We start from the raw sequence: 19,126 nt of genomic DNA, 5'->3' as shown, positions 1-19,126 counted from the left end.
GCACAACGGATTTTGAAGCGTTTTTTGATAGATTGATTCAAGAGGAAGGTTTAGATATATAATACATGTACAACCGTGCGAAGCCGGGGCGAGTAACTAGTATATATAAAACCGAAGTACCGAACAACCAGGCCTGTATAATATTTTATATACTCGTTACATTTTGCTTTTTCGTCTGAACTGCATTTTATTAAAAACTTTTTAAGATTTTTTTTATATCATAGGAAACAAACCAGATTTCCGCTAACTCTAAATTTCCACCCTGCTACCACCAACCCCTATTTTTTAATAGCGATATAGGTACTTAAATTTATAAATTTCAATCGCAAAACGACGTTTACGTGGACAGCCAGTTTCATATAGATTTCAGTCTTTTTAAGCTGAGAAACTATCGTAACACCTTAAACAACCAAGGCCTAAGTTTGCAGTAGGTTATGTTATATTTTTAAGTCGATGATTTACATTGGTGGCACTTTTAGGCTAGTCATTATGTTAAAATAGGTAGTTTATACGAATTTTATTATAATTACATCTTATGTAACTTAGTTGGTACTAGTGGATAAGCATTTATTATGTTATAAACATTCTAACTAGCTTACCAAAGCACTATTGCTGTTACTTATTTTCTCTCTTTCTTTCAAAGCAAAGTTATAGTGGTAAGTGGTAAAGGAAGGGTGGTAAAACACTACATTTGAAATAGGTTATGTGTAATTAATTTAAATTGTATGTGTTTTATGAATGAGAAGTTTTAATTTCTTATTTATGTGACGTAAAAAAAGTATATGTACATATACGCTTGAATTATTGTTAATGATTAATTTCCAAAGATTTTTAAACTCGGTTCAAATGTTTATAGGTTTTGTGAATAGGGCACCAAGCCTATGTTGGAATAGGGCACCAAGCCTATCTCCAGCACTGGAATGCAGTGGCCTAACGACGATGACGATGACAATGATAAATATAGTGATGGTGATGATCATAAGATGATGGTGATGATGATTAATTATTTTATATGCATATTCGTTCTTATTTTGTTACATCGTTTACTTTCTACTGTGGCACTTAGATTTAGTGTTCATTTAAAATTCCATCGCCGTCAAAAGTTCTATAATTGTTTACAAAGACTATTAAATAGTAGACAAGGTGTATAGCTGGTGGTATTCTCAGAAATGTCTAATAAATTATGTCACATTTTAATGACAAATATACTATAATAGTTTCCAGAGACTATTAAATAGTAGACAGGGTACATAGGTGCTAGTAGTCTCAGAAATGTCTAATAAATTATGTCAGATTTTAATGTCAAATATACTATAATAGTTTCCAGTGACTATTAAATAGTCGACAGGGTATATAGCTGGTGGTAGTCACAGAAATGCCTAATAAATTACGTCAGATTTTAATGTCAAGTATACTATAATTGTTTACAATACATATTAATGTAAAAATATAAAAATACTAAAATGTTACATCACATTTTGATGTCAAATACTCAATAATTTCTTCTAGAGACTATTAAATAGTCTATATAGCTGGTGGTAGTCTCAGAAATGTCCAATAACTTACTTTTTGGTACTGTGAACAAAAAATTGTTAATAATTTTGTATGTTGTTTGTAATAAAAATTAAAAAATTATAGTAAATGTCTTATTATTGTTCTTATATTGATTATATATTCCGCTCATACACTAGTCGTAATACAGTTTGTTTTATGTAACTTTAGTTCATTTTGTTGTAGACTTGCACAGTTAATTGTATAAGTTTGTTTTGTTTTTATTGAGTAGATATGTGTAGGTATCTGTATGTGTGTAAAAATACATTTAAATACGTCCGGACTCTAGTAATCGAATCTAAGAAATCTAATAATGACCTCAATTTATTCTAACAGGCAAATAGTATGTTATTTTGAATATAAATGTTTTTTCTCTAAATTAGTTTCTTATTTTTCCTTATCTTAGGTATTAAGAATGAAACTCGAAAATTCTAGTTGCACATGATTTTCATGTATGCACTTCTTAAGTATAGCTTTAGATATGGTCATTGAAATCTCTGGTTAGATTCTCAATCGACCCAATATAATACAAACGTTACGTGGTGTTCTGCTTTGTTTTAGTGTACATAGACACTGATTTCTTTTGAAGAAAGTTTTGTGAGAAACTCGATGTGTGTGGTCATACCAATAGAAATTTTTGGTAATCATAGCTTAGAAAATTTATATTCTGACCCGTAAGATTATATATAACATATGTATGTATGTAAAAGAGGGTAGGAGAAGACCAAGGCATAGCAAAATCAAACAAAGAGAAGATGGGAGTCGTCTCGTATCAAGAATTAAAGAGCATGATGGAAAATCACGGAAAGTGGGAAGAGCTCCACCGACAAGAGTGTAGCTCTTAAATGATGAATGAATGATATATGTATGTATGTATGTGAGTGTAAATCGAATCTTATCTCTTATTTGAAAATAACTAAGGTTGGATTTCACCAATCGTAGCATAAACACGTTTAAGGAAACGGAGTTCAGCGTGACCTCGAAAAAAAGAACGACGTTGATCTCGTTTTACTTTAAATAGAATTCACCAACATTATACAGATCGCGTTTACCAAAATGAAGTTTAGATTTTCATTCGTTCACATTGTTAGACGCTCATAAAATAATATTTGATGCAATGGGTACTTTAAACGAAATTATTCTAAGAAATATTTATAATTCAATCATGTGATAATTAGGATAAGTTTTTTAATTTTTAATTTAATAAGTACCGTCAACTACAAAGTATAAAACAACAACCTTTACCTTTACTACTTAACTAGTAAAAAAATATTTTTTTGAGATTTTTTTTTATATTACTGGCAATTTTCTTTTTATTCCCGATATTGTATTGTCAAAAATTTGATTGATGACTGTTTGACAACTGACAGCTGCTTTAAATACGTTTAAAGAGTTAACTGTAGGAAATCAGACGTTCAGAATTTATAAACGTGTTTAACGAAATTTGTAGTGGTGAAATGCAAAATGAAGCTTTGAACACGTTTAAACGTTTTAATGGCGTTCAGTATGAACTAAACGTGATCAGTTTCTTTGGTGAAATCCGACCTAAGAATATCAATGAAGACTAGAGGCCGTATATAAAAAATAATATTCTCCCTCTACGCTAAAATTATTCGAGTGATGATATAGATGTCAATGTCAGTTCATTTACAAATGTCAAAAATTTTGACATTCAGGTTGTCATAACAAATTCACGTGTGTCGCTTGAATTCTGTTTGTCTTTATAGTTTGTTCTTTTTATATGATTTAATGGGTAATTATATTATTAATTAAATAAAATAACAATGGGTAAACGAAAGTATAGCCCTGAAGAAGAGGGCGCGGTCAAGAAGGTTAGAACCACAGAACACAGTGAAGGAATCGTAAATGGTGTTATTGAAACGGACCAACCTAAAAATCAGCAACATGTTGAAGAGAAAAGGAAAAAATCCCAAAAAATAGGCGGTTTTGATATCAAACACTTTCGTAAAGAACTTGCTTCGAAAACTGGACAAACTATGGGTAAGTCTTGGTTCGATAACTAACATTAATTCTATCACCATTATGAAAAGTTTACTAAAATAAAAACTATTCATTAAAATGTTTAAATTATACAAATCTAGTACAATCAATAGTTATTGTAGAAAAATTTAAAATTCATAGCGCTGACAATATTATCTGATTGCACTAAGAATGAATGTGTAGCGGTTTCTATGTTGATTATTGCATGCTTCTTACTAGTTATTGTATAATTATTTATATATTATAATTATATAAAAAAAAACATCTATTCAGAAGAGAAACACACAAGTTACTTGCTCATTCTTCTTGTGATGAATCTGCATTCCGAATGAGTGGTGGAATCAAAATATGACTATTCAAAAGTGCTTGTATTGAGTTTATTTGAATAAAGATTATTTCTATTTCTATTACTACACATCTTTCCTAACGAATTATATAGAATATAGAATGAAATATACAATATTAAAATGCTTATAACATATCTTATACTAAATATGAAAGTCTGTTTCTTGTACCTTTTACAACAAAAGAGCTGAACATATTTCCATAAAATATGTCAAAAAGGTACCTAATTAATATTGATAAGAAATTGACTGTATTCATCTATGTAATACAATCTACAAGAATGAATACAGTCAATTTCTTAACTCTAACAAAATCATGAAGTACATGATTTTGTTGTCAAATTTTATGAAAATTCGTTCAGCAATTTTGTTTTCATTCTGATACATTAGGTGCTCTTATTCATTAGTAACTTACACAATTAAGTTTACAGAGTACTGCTGTAGTATTTTTTGAATTAGCGTGTGTGACCTTGTACATAAGCAGTCCTATGATAATGTAGGATAAAATGGAATCAGATTTCTTTTAAATGTTTTCTGTATATTGAATAACTAACATTGGACTATCTTAATAAATTTTATGTACATAATATCAGTATAAATAATAGAATAGTGTTATATGTAGATATATAAATATATTTATTATTGAACTAGAGACTGGAAACTAATGTAATCAAGAATGTTGCTCAGACATCTGTTAAAATCTTATCTTAATATATTATAAACAATGAAAGTTTGTGAATATGGATGTTTGTCACTCTTTCACACAAAAACTACTGAACAGATTGTGATGAACCTTTACAGTAATATAGCTTATGCATCAGAATAACACATAGGCTATATTTTATATTGTAATTTAATGCTCTGAAAATGCGGGCGCAGCTAGTGTTTAAAAAATTTTTATACTTACAATCTAAATACTTACTACCTTATATTACCATGAAATGTTCTTCCCAATCAGTCCAGCTTATTTTCCTGTAACAATAACACACAGATAAACCAATAATAGAGGAATATAATAAAATATTATAGCCAAGGCAGTTGCTGTAGTGTGAAGTAATTCTAAATTAAACAAGATTATATTTTTTTACTTTTCAGCATTGACACAGTTTTTACAAGTCTGTCTGAATCCTGACAATGAAATTGATTATCTATTGGAATATTTAAAATCTGGTGGCAATTCTCATGAAATTCTCCGTCATGTGAACCAGGAAAGTAAGAAAAACCTAGCCCTTGCAACGCCAGCATTCCATCTTTTCCACCTCATCATCCTCAAAGTCCAAGCATCATTACCGCATATGATTGCTATAACAGAAGAAGCAAGCAGATACTTCCTAAATAACTTTGTTTCAACATTGGAAATAATGATTAGTGAGAACTCTGGACCTCGACATAGGAAAATAGTTCTTAAGCTGTTGACATCAATGGTCACTTTAAATCCAGATCTGGGTATAGAAGTCCTGAGTCAAGCCCCATTGACACCTAAACACCTGCAATATATTACTGAAAAGCCAAATTATAAAGAGAAAGATAATGTGAGGACAGCTTTTGTACATTTTATGACGTCTTTTCTAGTTGATGGACACTTACCATTGATTAAAGCTCTGTTAGAAAAACAGGGCCTTCTAGCACTTGTCATACCAGGTCTTATCCATGATGATGGTGAAGCAGTGTTGATATTTTTAAACATCCTAAAAAATAATGTGATAGACAACAGTTTTTTATCTAAAAGTTTAAAACTAAAGACATTCAGTCATCAGGTATTACACAACCTTTTCAAAGTGTTCTCATGGAAAGGCCCTCAAGAAATAAGTCATGAAGTACGAAATGAACTGCGGTCAGAAATTGTGGTCCTCTTGTCAGATATGTTATTGACTTTATTTACATCTCATAAACTTGGTCTATATTTCATTGATAATTCTTTGGGAACTGCTGATGTTAACAAGAATCAGAATTTGTATAAAGCAATACTTACATTAAAAAGACCTTGGGAGAATGATAAAGAATGTGAAACTATTCTACATATAGTTTACAAATGTCCTGATTTACACAGAGCTGTAATTAACATTGTGGAACAAAGTTTTGAGCCACAACATTCACCTATTTGGCTAAGAGCCATTGAGTTTGTAATAAAATTGTTAGATAAATTAAAACCTGAACATGTGGTCACAAAAATGATAAATTTGTCTGCCTCCCAAGTATCAAACTTTGTTCGGTTCGTAACATTACCTGTGCCTTTGTTGAGGTCTGTCCAAGCAAATCTTGGTAAAGAATTGACAATATCTTTGTATTGTATAAAACTTCTAGTGAAAATGCTACAAACATTGAATAGGTACTTACAAATTTTGGGAATGGCAGATTCACAAACAGTGATGGATTTAAGAAATAAATTGGATTATTTCTTCCCAAAACACTTGCCACCACCCGCTACAATAGTTGTTTTAATTAATAATGTCATAAATGATACAGAAACTGAAGAGGCGCCAAAGGATTACAGACTTCCAAAACTGGATAAAACTGAATCATTGATATATCTTTTAGACTTACTGTTACTGTATAATGAAATTAAGCCTGCCTTCTTTGAAACATTGGAAGACAGTATTGATATGAAACAAATTTTAGATTTTTCTATGAGTCTGGACTATGGAAACACACCACTTTTGAAATTTAAAATTGTTTCCTTATGGTTAATTATGGACAATTCTGCTGTGTCAATAAAAAATCCAATGTTTAAAGAATTGTTTCTTATCATGTTAGAAGTTTATACAAGTGATAATGATACTTGGATTGAAGCAAAGCACACTCTGTGTAATTATTTTAAAAATACATCAATTTTTGAAGGTGATGAAGATGAAATACATTTAATACTATATTCATTGCGTAATTGTCAAATTAATCCAATTTCATTAATAAGTGATATAGTGGAATATGTATTAACCAATCTTAATGAATTGACTGCTTATGTCAGAAACCAAGTAGTTAACTTTGAAATTTTAGATGAAGGGAGTGAATTATCGTTAGGTAAATTATTCAATGATCTTATGGAAGATAAAAATACAGAAGATAGTGTCTTTTTGGAAAATAAAACTCCAACTCCATTTATTGTAGGATGTGTGCAATATATACAAACAAATAAAGGAGCAAAGAAAAATTTGAAACATTTTCTTTCTTTATATGTGGCTAATTTATTTCATTGCAATTATTCTCCTGAGCTAACTGAAGTGTTACTTGGGGACTCTAAATTAGATGCTAGGAGTTATATTACGAACTGGGTGTCTCAGTCTGTGCCCATACCCAATACAATTGTTGAATCCGGTAATACATTGAATAAATTATCTAAATCTATATTGGATATTGAAAACATTGCATTAACTGAAATATTCACGTTTCTTGAACAAACTAGTTCAGATGAAAATGCTATTATTATTGATAATGTTTGTTATGCAGATAATACAGCTAAAAATGTAGATAATTCTGAAATCTTAATATGGGCAAAATATCTAATATTTTGTGTTGTAAGATTATCAAACATGGGTCAACTACAAGAGAATCAACAGAAAAAAATAACACAGTACTTTCAAATTCTGATTGATGTTGCCAAGAAACGGCATATGATTGATGTTTGTCAAAATATTATCTTATCATTATTTAATAATCCATATGTTCTAAAAATTTATAAACCTTTGGATCTGAAGAATAATATTTCTGACTTATTGGCAACGCATTTCCTTATTCAGGTATTAAAGCAGAATACTGATATTGTGAATAATTTAGAAAAGAGACACAAAATATTAAAGTCCTACCAGCAGAAGAATTGTAATGAGCTTGTTAAAGCATTTGTTAAAATTAACAAAAGAAAAAACGTGAACAGTGAACATACCTTAAGGGTACTGGAAATAGTCGGAATGTCTTATGAAAATGATATTCTGATATTCAGTAAAATTTTTAACACTGATATTACTAATTGTGTAAAAGACGATAAAGAACCAAGCTTTGTGATAGAAATATTACAAGCTCTAATTGATAAATATACACAATCCATTACTTTGGAACTTCAAGAGCATATTTTACGGAAATGTATTAAATTATATACTGAATTATTAATAAACAAAGATATGGTTATAAATCTTACAAACCTAGAAAGTTCAATAATATGTTATTTGGAGAACAAGCCTTATGAGGCTACACATTTACCGGAAGATATATTTAAGAAATTTTTTCAGGCAAGCACTATTAGAAAGACCACGTCACACCTTGCTGCTTTGTTGCTTCAACACAATCCAAAATTTTGCAATAGTTTTAAAGAATATGTTTCGAAACCAGAAATATTAAGTCAAAGAGAATTAGCACTGCCCTTAGGTAATGCTGTTTTAAATCACAAACAATTCTTAATTGATAATAAAGATTTCCTAACGACAGTTTTCAATGAGTATAAATCTAATATAAATAAGTTTTTAGAAAAACCTCACAAAGCTGGTCAAATTTACATCAACTGTTCACAGTTTATAACAAAATTAGTAATGGAATGTATGGATGTTCAAGATTGCATAAAAATATTTGGCAAAAGTCATAAGTTTGAAGCTGTCGAATTGAGTCATATAAATTTATTTCAAACTGTATTTTTCAAAATATGTTTGAATGAAGAAGGACGCAAGAAAGATTACTTTATTAACTATCTTTTATCAATGTTACATATAGTAATAGTAGCTTTAAAAGAAGACAAGGAAAGCATTATTTTAACAAATATTGTATCTAATGTCTATAATATTATTCAGTTGTGTAAATCTATAACAGTATTTGATTTGGAGCAGAAGGCCGGGTACCAGAAAATTATCGAAAGTTCAATTTGGCAAAACTTTTGTAAAGGTGTTTTGAAAGATTCTCTAAAAATTAAAACTATAGATCAGGAAAGCACTGGTGGACCTCAGCTTCTGTTTTTGTTGAGTACACTAGTGAAACTGTTGTATCCTGAAGATCATCAGGATATTGCATTACTGTTTGATATGGTTACATCACACTCAGAGTTTTTAAATGTGATGCTAAGCCATCACAGTTCTGAGATAAAGTCAAGATTAGTTGACTTCTTATACACGCTGATAAAGACAAACAAAAGTGTGATGAAAACTTCTCAAATACCTGTATATTTAAGCGCATATCATGCCACAAGAAGTCCCTGCGATAGAGTTATACTAGCGATATTACATTTTTATGAAGCTAACGGTCAGCCTATTAATGAATATAAACCTTATGTATTTGGTGATTCAGCAGCAAATTACTATGCCGTCCGTAAAAACAGATCGTCTACATTGTGGGGACATCCTACACCTAACAGAGTGTTAAATTTATTTGATAAAGAAGTAATAGAGTTGACAGTAAAAAAGTTTCCAATTACACAAAAATTAGAATATGAATACAGCCTACCAGTAAATATTAACTCAAATTATGAAAGTTTGATTGATGTATCTCTGAAAACTGCTTTGTTAGAAATGAGCAATAATGGAATATTCAAGGCTAAAACAGTTAAAGACAATGAAGGAGCTGTTAATGCTTTAATTCTAAAAGGTTTATACGACAAGATGATTGTTGGGACTAAGGATGATGTAACATCCGTATCTCATATAGATAGTGATGAGAGCATATACGATCCAGTTTTCCTGTTTCCACTCCTTAGCCATCTCCTCGCTCCAGGGTCTGTAGCATCGTGCTTCAAGATATTGCGAACTGGTCTCCTGTCCTTACCAGTAATGGCTTTGAGTTCACATTGTCCGTTAATGCGTGCAGCAGCGTATCATGTACTCTACAGGTTTTGCATGTTACTGGAAACAGAAACGTAAGTATATGTTTCTAAGCATCAATTTTAATTTGAAACAGTAAAGTCATTATAACTGAATAAGTCAATTACTATTGTTTAAAATTTTGCATGCGAAATCAATGGCGCAATCGTGGACTACTTTGTTAATACTGACATCCTTTTAATATTTTTACTGTATTTAAAGCAATTAATTTAATTTGATTTCTGTAATTAGTTGAACAGTGTCTCTTTATAAGATATACCTAGATCCATATCCATCCTGCAATATATTGATGTCAATTTAAAAAGAAATCTCAACTAAACACATTTTGTTTATTTTTTCAGGCGGCACAAAAACGATAAATTATTTCTCACTGATTTCATCAATACACTTCGCCACAGTTTGTCTACAGCTATAAATAATGTAAATAACAAAGATGATATTATTCAAGATTCAAAAAATCCAAGATTACCAGCAGTCGATGCTCTTTATTTGGCAAAAGCTCTTATGGTGTCTACTGCGCCATTCGACCCAATGTACAAACCCGTCAATAACTTTTTCATAGCAAAACAGCTCATTGATTTGACAATAGTACCAGACTTCTTAAATCTTTTCCATGACAGCGACGTCGAATCGGCAGAAAGAAGAATTTGGATTCTAGAAGTCATCAGAGACGGTATAAAAACAATGACAGATGTAAATGTAGTGTTCAAAACCATGTGTTTAAAGATGATTATGGACTTTTATTCCTCTGTGCTGTGCGATAGGAAGACGCGGGAGAGAATTTTGGGCGTGTTGAGTTCTTTAGCGGCCATACCGAGGGCTATGGAGATAATGATATCCGGATATGGCTTCATGTCGTGGTTGCATTTTGCTGTAAATAATATAGGTAAAGAAGATAGAAATGTATTAAAAGGTCTAATAATTATTATTAAAAATATTCTAGAAAGTATCGCATTAAATGGATATTACAAAACTCTTAACACTTCTAAAAATGGAAAGATTTTTATAGATTTAAAAATAAATAAAGAATTAGAGCATGATATAACGACTAATTTGTATACGTTATTGCAATATACGAACTGTTTGGAACTGGATGATGTCGTGTCATATATAGATGTATACTCGATGCTGTCTAAAAGGAGTATAAAGATGTTGACACAGAAGCAAATGTTGGTGTTAGTGAACAAGAGCACAATGTCACTAAGGGACAGTGAAAGTGTTAAGTTGTTAACAAAAGCGTTAATTCTAAAAGATGCTAGTGTCTTGCGCAGTAAGAACATTGTAAATATTGATGTAACTGTTAAAGATTGTTTAATTAGAAAACTTACAAGTGTTGTACGTAACTATGTTAGTTGAAAGTCATGTTGGAGCGTGTTCATTTCTATGAATGTTCTAATATTTAGTGATGACATATTTTTACATATAATAAATTGTTTAAATATTACTGTTGACTTTAATTTAAAACTAGTAATTATGAATAATATTGTTAAATATCCCACTTTGAATACTGTCTCTTTATTATAGCTGTTTGGGTTTGTTCCGTTGCTTTTAAAAAGGTGAAATAACTTTGGCGCCAAAATGTGAAAAACATAATATTATAGAGATCAGAAGGGAACTGTAGAGAAAATATATATATATATTGTCATATTTATTACATAAATACGTTATAACAGTTTTCAAAGTGATGTAATGTACAAATATATTTAAGGCTACAAATTAAAGATATATATTTAGTGATTACAGATTTGATTGATTTTAATTGTTAGTATAGAAGATTTCCCTATTAAACAAATATTGTTTTTATTTTTCATCCAATATTTACTTTTTACATTGTAGCTAAAATGTAAATTTAGATACCAGTTCCCTACTCTTTGCAATTTACAATTGACCGAAAATATAACAAAATTACTGGGTTTATTTTAAGCACGTAATTTTATACTAGTACTATCTAATCTTTTATTAATTTAGGTACACAAATCCGTAATCTTTCTCAGAAATAATTCTGTCGATGGATAAAAACTGTTATATTAAAGGTTTTTGATTTTCTGGTTTGTCTTTTATGTTTATGTGTTGGATAATATATTAATAAAATAATAAATTATAAAATCATATATTTTCTTATGTCATTAAATTTTAACTTCTTTTTTTTTTTTATTTATTTGTGGCCAGCAATAATTATCATAGTCCACAACATACTCGCCGCCTTTGCAACTGTTCGTAATATCAAATGCATTTTTATATTTCTTTTGCATCAAAAACCATTTATCATCATACTTCTCAATTGATATAATATCCTCTTCATATTCGCTTTCGTCTCTGTCTACCAAATCTATCCATATATCTAATACTTTATTGTTAATTACAAGTCATTCACTAAGAAGTTTCTATATACAACAAAAACTACACGAAAATCCAATCAGCAGTTTTTAAGATTAGAAATAAAATTTCTAAAATAAAAGTAACTTAATCTATCTTAATACATCCTAATCGGTCTAGCCGTTTCAGAGATTAGCAGGAATGAATGGACAGACAAATACTTTAATTAAAACTTTTTGGTACTTTCAAATGCATGTAGTGACAAGCTGTTAATTTAAAATATTAACTTCAATTATATTTATTTGGAAATATAATATACCTACTGACAGGGGCGGATCTACCTAAGTGCTTTTTGGGCTACAGCCCAAGGCCCCGAGAATACAAAGGGCCCCCGGCCCTACTGAAACAATATTTAGACTATAAAAAAATATCTAGAATGTTAAAAAACCTATCATAGGGTTGGCAACCCTGAGATCAATCAACCCATGCAATGGACGTCTATCGAAAGAAACGGGGAATTTCTGGTCACTTGTTTATGGTCGGTGTACTTTTTTAGTTGAGTAATATAATTAGATAGGCACCTAAGTAGATTTAGCTCAGGGCCTCAGAAATTCACGATCCGCCTCTGACTACTACCACTTGTTTTCTTAAAGGGTGTAAACAGAAAGGGATTATTAAATACTAGCTGTTCCCGCGACTTCGCGTAAAATGACGATACTTACATATAACCTTTCATCCCCTTTCAACCCCTTTCAACCCCTTACAACCCTTTGTCAAAGTCTAGACTTTCTTTGTACCAAATTACTTTTAAATCGGTTCAGTAGTTTCGGCGTGAAAGCGAGACAGACAGACAGACAGTTACTTTCGCATATATAATATTAGTAAGGATATACAGACGTTGAAACAAGCAATTCATGGTACGCCAGCATTTGGCGGGAAATAATCGAATTCAATCTTACAGTGAGGCGAGCCCATCACCATCTTGCTGTTTTGATTTGTTATAGATGTTACTATCTTATGAATATTATAAATGCGAAAGTTTGTGAGTATGGATGGATGTTATTCTTTCACGCAAAAGCTACTGAACGGATTTTGATGAAACTACAGTAATATAGCTTATACATCAGAATAACATATAGGCTATAAATGTCATGTGGGTGAAACCTAGTTAATAATATATGGCATTTGTTTTTGTAAAGGTCGAAATCGAATCGAACACTTTATCTTTTAGTTCGTTTAATAAACCATTACCTATACCACTACGTTTTCAACAATTAGTGTATATATACATAGGTTAAATGATCTCATACAATCCTAAAGATGCCATTTTATAGTTATTTGGTTCGTGTAATCTTCAAGTAAACCGGCCACGTGTCCTGTTTGTGATTTAATTGCGTTTTGATAGCGCGAACGCTTGGTTAATTTGCATTGTTTTTTTTATTTTTTATGTGATAATGAAATGGTGCACCCGCCTGCGCTAGCGGTTTACGCTGGCGGGGCACCAGTGGAGGGTGATAATATGAGCATGAGGTCAGGTCAGTTAGCACAGCGTGACAAATTCACATGTAATTTATCACGATGGTTTCCAGGGGGAACCGCGTGGAGGTCAACCTGACATAGTACATTGATAGCAATGGGGTCAAGAGTCCACATTACTAACAATCCCCTTCCCCCCAATTTGCATTGGTTATTTACTACGTAGAAAGGGATGAAGATATAAATACAACAACTTGCATATATTAACCTCTTATAAAGGTATATACACAGTGGATTGGTCATTAATTATATTATATATATATGAATATATGAAAATGCTGGAATAATTTACCACCCCGCTTCAAAATACTATTCTGTCAGTTTCGTCTTTTAAACAAAGTACAAAAATTTTAAACGTGGCAGATAAATACAGTAGTTTTATATACATATATATTGATTAAATAAATAAATATATTCAAGCTATACTATATTACACAAGTCTTTCTATCAACACTTTTTTATCCTTATATATTTTTCTTCTATTCACACTTATAATTCATCCATTTAACTGATTCTTCATTTTAGATATTTGAATTCATTACAAATGCTATTTCTTTTTTTCAAGTGGCTCCACTGAAAATCAGCGCTGTAGTGACACGCTGCGGCACCAGCTGAGTGGAAATTATTAGTATTTAAGTTTTCTTTTTTCTCTGTACGCTTTTTTATGCTGAATAAATGATTATTATTATTATATAGACTAGCTGTTATTTTGTCATATAAATTGAAATTCCTATTAAAAAATAGGGGATGGTGATAGATGGGTGAAAATTTAGGGTTATATGTATTTTTAATGCCGCATTATAAACAATTGTCAAAAAAAAATAAAAATAAATGTTAGGGGTGGACAACCCTTATCACTTAGGGGTATGAAAAATTGATAGTAACAGATTCTCAGATCCACTGAATGTGCATATGAAATTTCATAAAAACCTATCAAGCTGATTCGGTCGGAGGAGTATGGTAACTAAAGTTGTGACACGAGAATTTTATATTTATAATAAGATTATGTTTTTTTCTTTACTAAAAATCTACTATTTCTTTAGATAATTATGTATGTAGAAATAAAGTAATAATTTCTTGACTGTTATCCTATTTGTCAATTGTTAATTGTTGACAATGAGGTGACCACATCTCTGGATATATTCACTCACAACTCTTGATATACTCACATTATACTGGCTATGTTACCCCCGTCCCTGACCACCCGCAACACCAGGGGAATTGCAAGTGCGTTACCGGCCTTTTAAAAAAGAATAAGCTCTTTTCTTGAAGGTTTCAATATCGTATCGGTTCGGAAATACCATTGCTGGAAGTGATTCCACAATGTGGTTGTGCGTGGCAAAAAGTTTCTAGAAAACCGCACTGTGGAGGACCGCCATTCATCCAGATGATCAGGATAGTATTTCAGTTTCTGGCGGGTGGTACGGTGGTGAAACTCAGCAGCTGGTATTAATCCGAACAATTCCTCAGAACACTCACCACACTCACTTTTCTACCGCATATATCACATATGCGATAGAAAATGCTCAGAGATGCAATATCGATTGTATATTATTACCTTCAATAGCAGTCTGTTGCCTGTTGAATATAAAAGTTAAGTTTATTTCCATATGTACTTACTATAATCAAAGCGGCATAACCGTATAATTGCCTAGAATCTCTATAATCTATGGGAAGGTATTTTCTGTTACATTTTCTGCGAGAGATAACTAGAGATATCTCGGTGAGTGTGATTATGTGATTTAATCAATCGGTAACTCGTTTTATCGGATCAATTCCACGCGTACTTGCTTTAGTGTCAGATCTTTATGTGTCGTAAATTAACGGTTTTTTAGCAATGCACAGGCCTGTTTTTTTTGGCTAGTACCTAAGTTAAAATCTTAAATCATTGCATCAAATAGGCACTTGTATATATGATCGTGAACTCTCAGATTATTGTACAATACTGTAGAAAACAAATCAAATCATTTATTCAAGTAGGACATTTTAGCCGCTTATGAACGTCAAATATTTTGTAATAACATTATTTCTCTACCGTTCGTTTCAGTTCAGAAGAACTGGCAAGAAACCCAACTGAATATCTTTTTTTAATAGTAATAGCTAATAACAATGTCCCTGAACAGTTCACACAACGCCATCTAGTCCTAAGGTAATAAAAACTGTGTTATGAGTACTATACAACTGATATAAATATTTAAATACATTTTTTTTATAAATACATACATAATATACATAGGAAACACGCAGACTAATTCATCATTCATCTAATGTACCTACATATAAATTTTAGCATGTAAGATCTAGTGGGGGGACCTGGTGACCCGTGATACAGGTTCTTCGGATACCTAGTACAGGCACCAGTTCTCCACAAATCTGTATTTTTGCATAGAATTTTACATGCCTCAAAGGCTCTGCAGCACTCTATAATATGTATGATTTTGTGGAGAAAAATAAATAAATATATTATTATTATTATTATTAGACTAATACAAACAATGTTATTCATGAATACAAATGTTTGTACCTACTGTGCGAAGAATCGAACCCGCGACCATCGGAAATAAGGCGGTGTGCTAAACTTATTCTTGATTTATAGTCCAATTTGACGTTCATAAAAATGTAAATATGAATATTTCATTACAGATATTTAGGTATTTTCTAAATTATAAATGTCAACCGGAAATCGTTGTTGATTTTACTATCTTAAATTAATCAATTGGACATTTATGAGTTATTTAATAATATTATGTTTGTTTGGTTGGATTGTTACCTAGAAATAGTTTATGTTACCAATTTTTTTTTCTGGTTTACGCTGGCGGGGCACCGGTGGAGGATGATAAGATGAACATGAAGTCAGGTCAGTTAGACCATCGTGATGAATTCACCGGGAATTTATCACGATGGTTTCCAGGGGAACCGCGTGGAGGTCGACCTGACATGGTTCATTGCTAGCAATGGGGTTATTAGTCCACATTACTTACAATCCACTTCTATAGGGGAGTAACTAGTTTGAGGGTAGTTACTGATGATGATGATGCTATGATGATGCTCACGATGAGCTAATTGACCGGACCTTATTTAACCATTAGCGCAGGTGGGTGCAACAATCCATTAACATCCATTAAAAACACTATGTAGGTGGGGGGAAGGGATAGTGATGTGGACTCTACGCGGTTCACCCTGGAAACCATCTTGATAAATTTCTGTTGAATTTGTCACGATAGGATAACTGAGCTGACCTCATGCTCGTCTTATCATCATCTACTGGTGCTCTGCTAGAGTTAACCATTAGCATAGGCGGGTGCAACATTCCTTTATCATCCATTAAAAAAACAATAAAAAAAACAAAACTAAGAAGCTATAGTTTCTTTCCTTGATCTTTTATTTTTTTAATTGTGTACCAAATATATATATCGGTATCGGTAGTCGGTGGTCCACTTGGCACCGGATAGATTTAGTTGGAAGAAGCATTCCTGGTGGTCACGACCTTCAGCCTTGAGGAATCGACAAATGAGAAATATAAATAGCATATGATAGGAAATAGCCATTAGATATTTCTTAAAAACAAAATGAAATATTTTGAAAATAGAACGTCAAACATAGAATTCGATATTTTGTTCTTTTTTTTAATGATTTATTTATGTGTACTTACTATATATTAATTCCATGAAAAATAATTCCAATGCTAGGTAATGTAATAATAAATTAATAACAAATTTTTGGCTCTGACACGGCTTTTTTATGATCTTTTGTTTTCCTTTAATTGTGTACCAAATATAAATAGAATAAGATAGCAAATAGCCATTAGATATTTCTTAAAAACAAAATAAAATATTTTGAAAATAGAACGTCATACATAGAATTCGATATTTTTTCTTATTTTAAATAATTTATTTATGTGTAGGTACTAAAAATATAATTTATCTATTCATTCCTTTCATTGGAGCGCTAGGGTAAGGTGACAAATAACAAGTTTTTGGCTCTGACACGGCTTTTTTATGATCTTTTGTTTCCTTTTAATTGTGTACCAAATACAAATCGAAAATATTTGTAAATAGTCATAAGATCCTTCTTAAAAATAAAATGAAACATTTAGAAAATAGAACGTCAAACATAGAATTCGATATTTTTTCTTATTTTAAATGATTTATTTATGTGTAGTAAATAATATAATTTATCTATTTTATTCCTTTCATTGGAGCACTAGGTAAGATGATATTAAATAACAAGTTTTAGGGTCTGGCACGCGTTTTTTATGATCTATTGTTTTCTTTTAATTGTGTACCAAATATAAATAGCATATGAAATAAAGCAAATAGCCGTTAGAAATTACTTAAAAATAAAATGATATTTTGAAAATGGAACGTCAGACATAGAATTCTATATTTTGTTTCTTTTTTTAAATGATCTATGATTTATTTATGTGTAATAAAAAATATAATTTATCGATTTCATTCTTTTCATTGGAGCGCTAGTCAAGATGGCATTAAAAAACAAGTTTTTGGTTTTAACACGCCCAAGTACCGTTGTAAGAAGCCAATCTATCAAATATTAATAGGTGCGCTCGTTTTGACCCTCGACTACGTCCGTTTCTACTTTATTTTTAATAATAATAATAATAAAAATCTATAATAAAGTAGCCTACCTCTTTATAATATTAAGTTAATTATTCTTAACAATATTAGTTATCTGCGAACGAAAGTCCCGTCGAAATCGGTTAAACCGTTTCAGAGATTAGCAAGAACAAACAGACAGATAGAACATCAATGAATGGCACATTACAGGCACCACGAACGTTACAATATAATATGCAGGGGAGGATTGTCAGTAATGTGGATTGATGATCTTATTGGTAGCAAAGGACCTTGTCAGGTTGACCTCCACGCGGTTCCCTTTGGAAACCATCATAATAAATTCTTGGTGAATTCTCATGATGGGCTAACTGACCTGACCTCATGTTCATCTTATCATCCTCCACTAGTGCCCCGCCAGCGTAAACCGTTAGTGCAGACGGATGCACCATTCCATTATCTATACATATAAATAAAATTAGAGTATCTGTTTGTAATATTGAAATAACCGTTTTTACTACATACATATGAATATAAATACGGTACATACACCAAAATTACATTTTTTACTATTTTTGTCTGTTTGTTTATTCCGGCTAATCTACGAAATGGCTGGACCGATTTTCATGGGACTTTTATTGGCAGGTAGCTGATGTAATAAGGAGTAACTTAGGCTACTTTTATTTTTAAAAAATAACGTTAAATTCCACGCGGACAAAGTCGCGAGTACAGCTAGTATACAGTATATATATCATACTATTTCCTGGTTTCCTTTAACGCCCACAGCGATGTAATGGCTCTTTACGTCCATCGACCTATTCAATACTTTCTTATTGTATTGTACACAATATCTAAATATATATAACTCAAAGGTGACTGACATAGTGATCTATCAACGCACAGCCCAAACCACTGGACCGATCGGGCTGAAATTTGGCATGCAGGTAGATGTTATGACGTAGGCATCCGCTAAGAAAGGATTTTGATTAATTCTACCCCCAAGGGGATAAAATAG

The 19,126-nt window shown here is 31.4% G+C and overlaps 1 protein-coding gene across 1 annotated transcript; it reads left to right on the top strand.

Annotated features, from left to right (window-relative positions):
* Nucleotides 1-3,273: 3,273 nt before the first annotated feature.
* Nucleotides 3,274-11,132, top strand: LOC131851288 (uncharacterized). The gene is made up of 3 exons (XM_059201771.1): nt 3,274-3,552; nt 4,992-9,723; nt 10,030-11,132. Exons 1-3 carry the CDS (start codon nt 3,336-3,338, stop codon nt 11,042-11,044), a joined length of 5,964 nt encoding a protein of 1,987 aa, XP_059057754.1. The 5' UTR covers nt 3,274-3,335; the 3' UTR covers nt 11,045-11,132.
* The last annotated feature ends 7,994 nt before the right edge of the window (nt 11,133-19,126 follow it).

This window comes from Achroia grisella, unplaced genomic scaffold (genome assembly GCF_030625045.1).
Source record: "Achroia grisella isolate CSIRO2021 unplaced genomic scaffold, CSIRO_AGI_Agris_v1 utg782, whole genome shotgun sequence".
NCBI lineage: Eukaryota > Metazoa > Arthropoda > Insecta > Lepidoptera > Pyralidae > Achroia > Achroia grisella.
The sequence above is the reverse complement of the archived record's forward strand: the minus strand, read 5'-3'. Positions and strand labels throughout refer to the sequence as shown.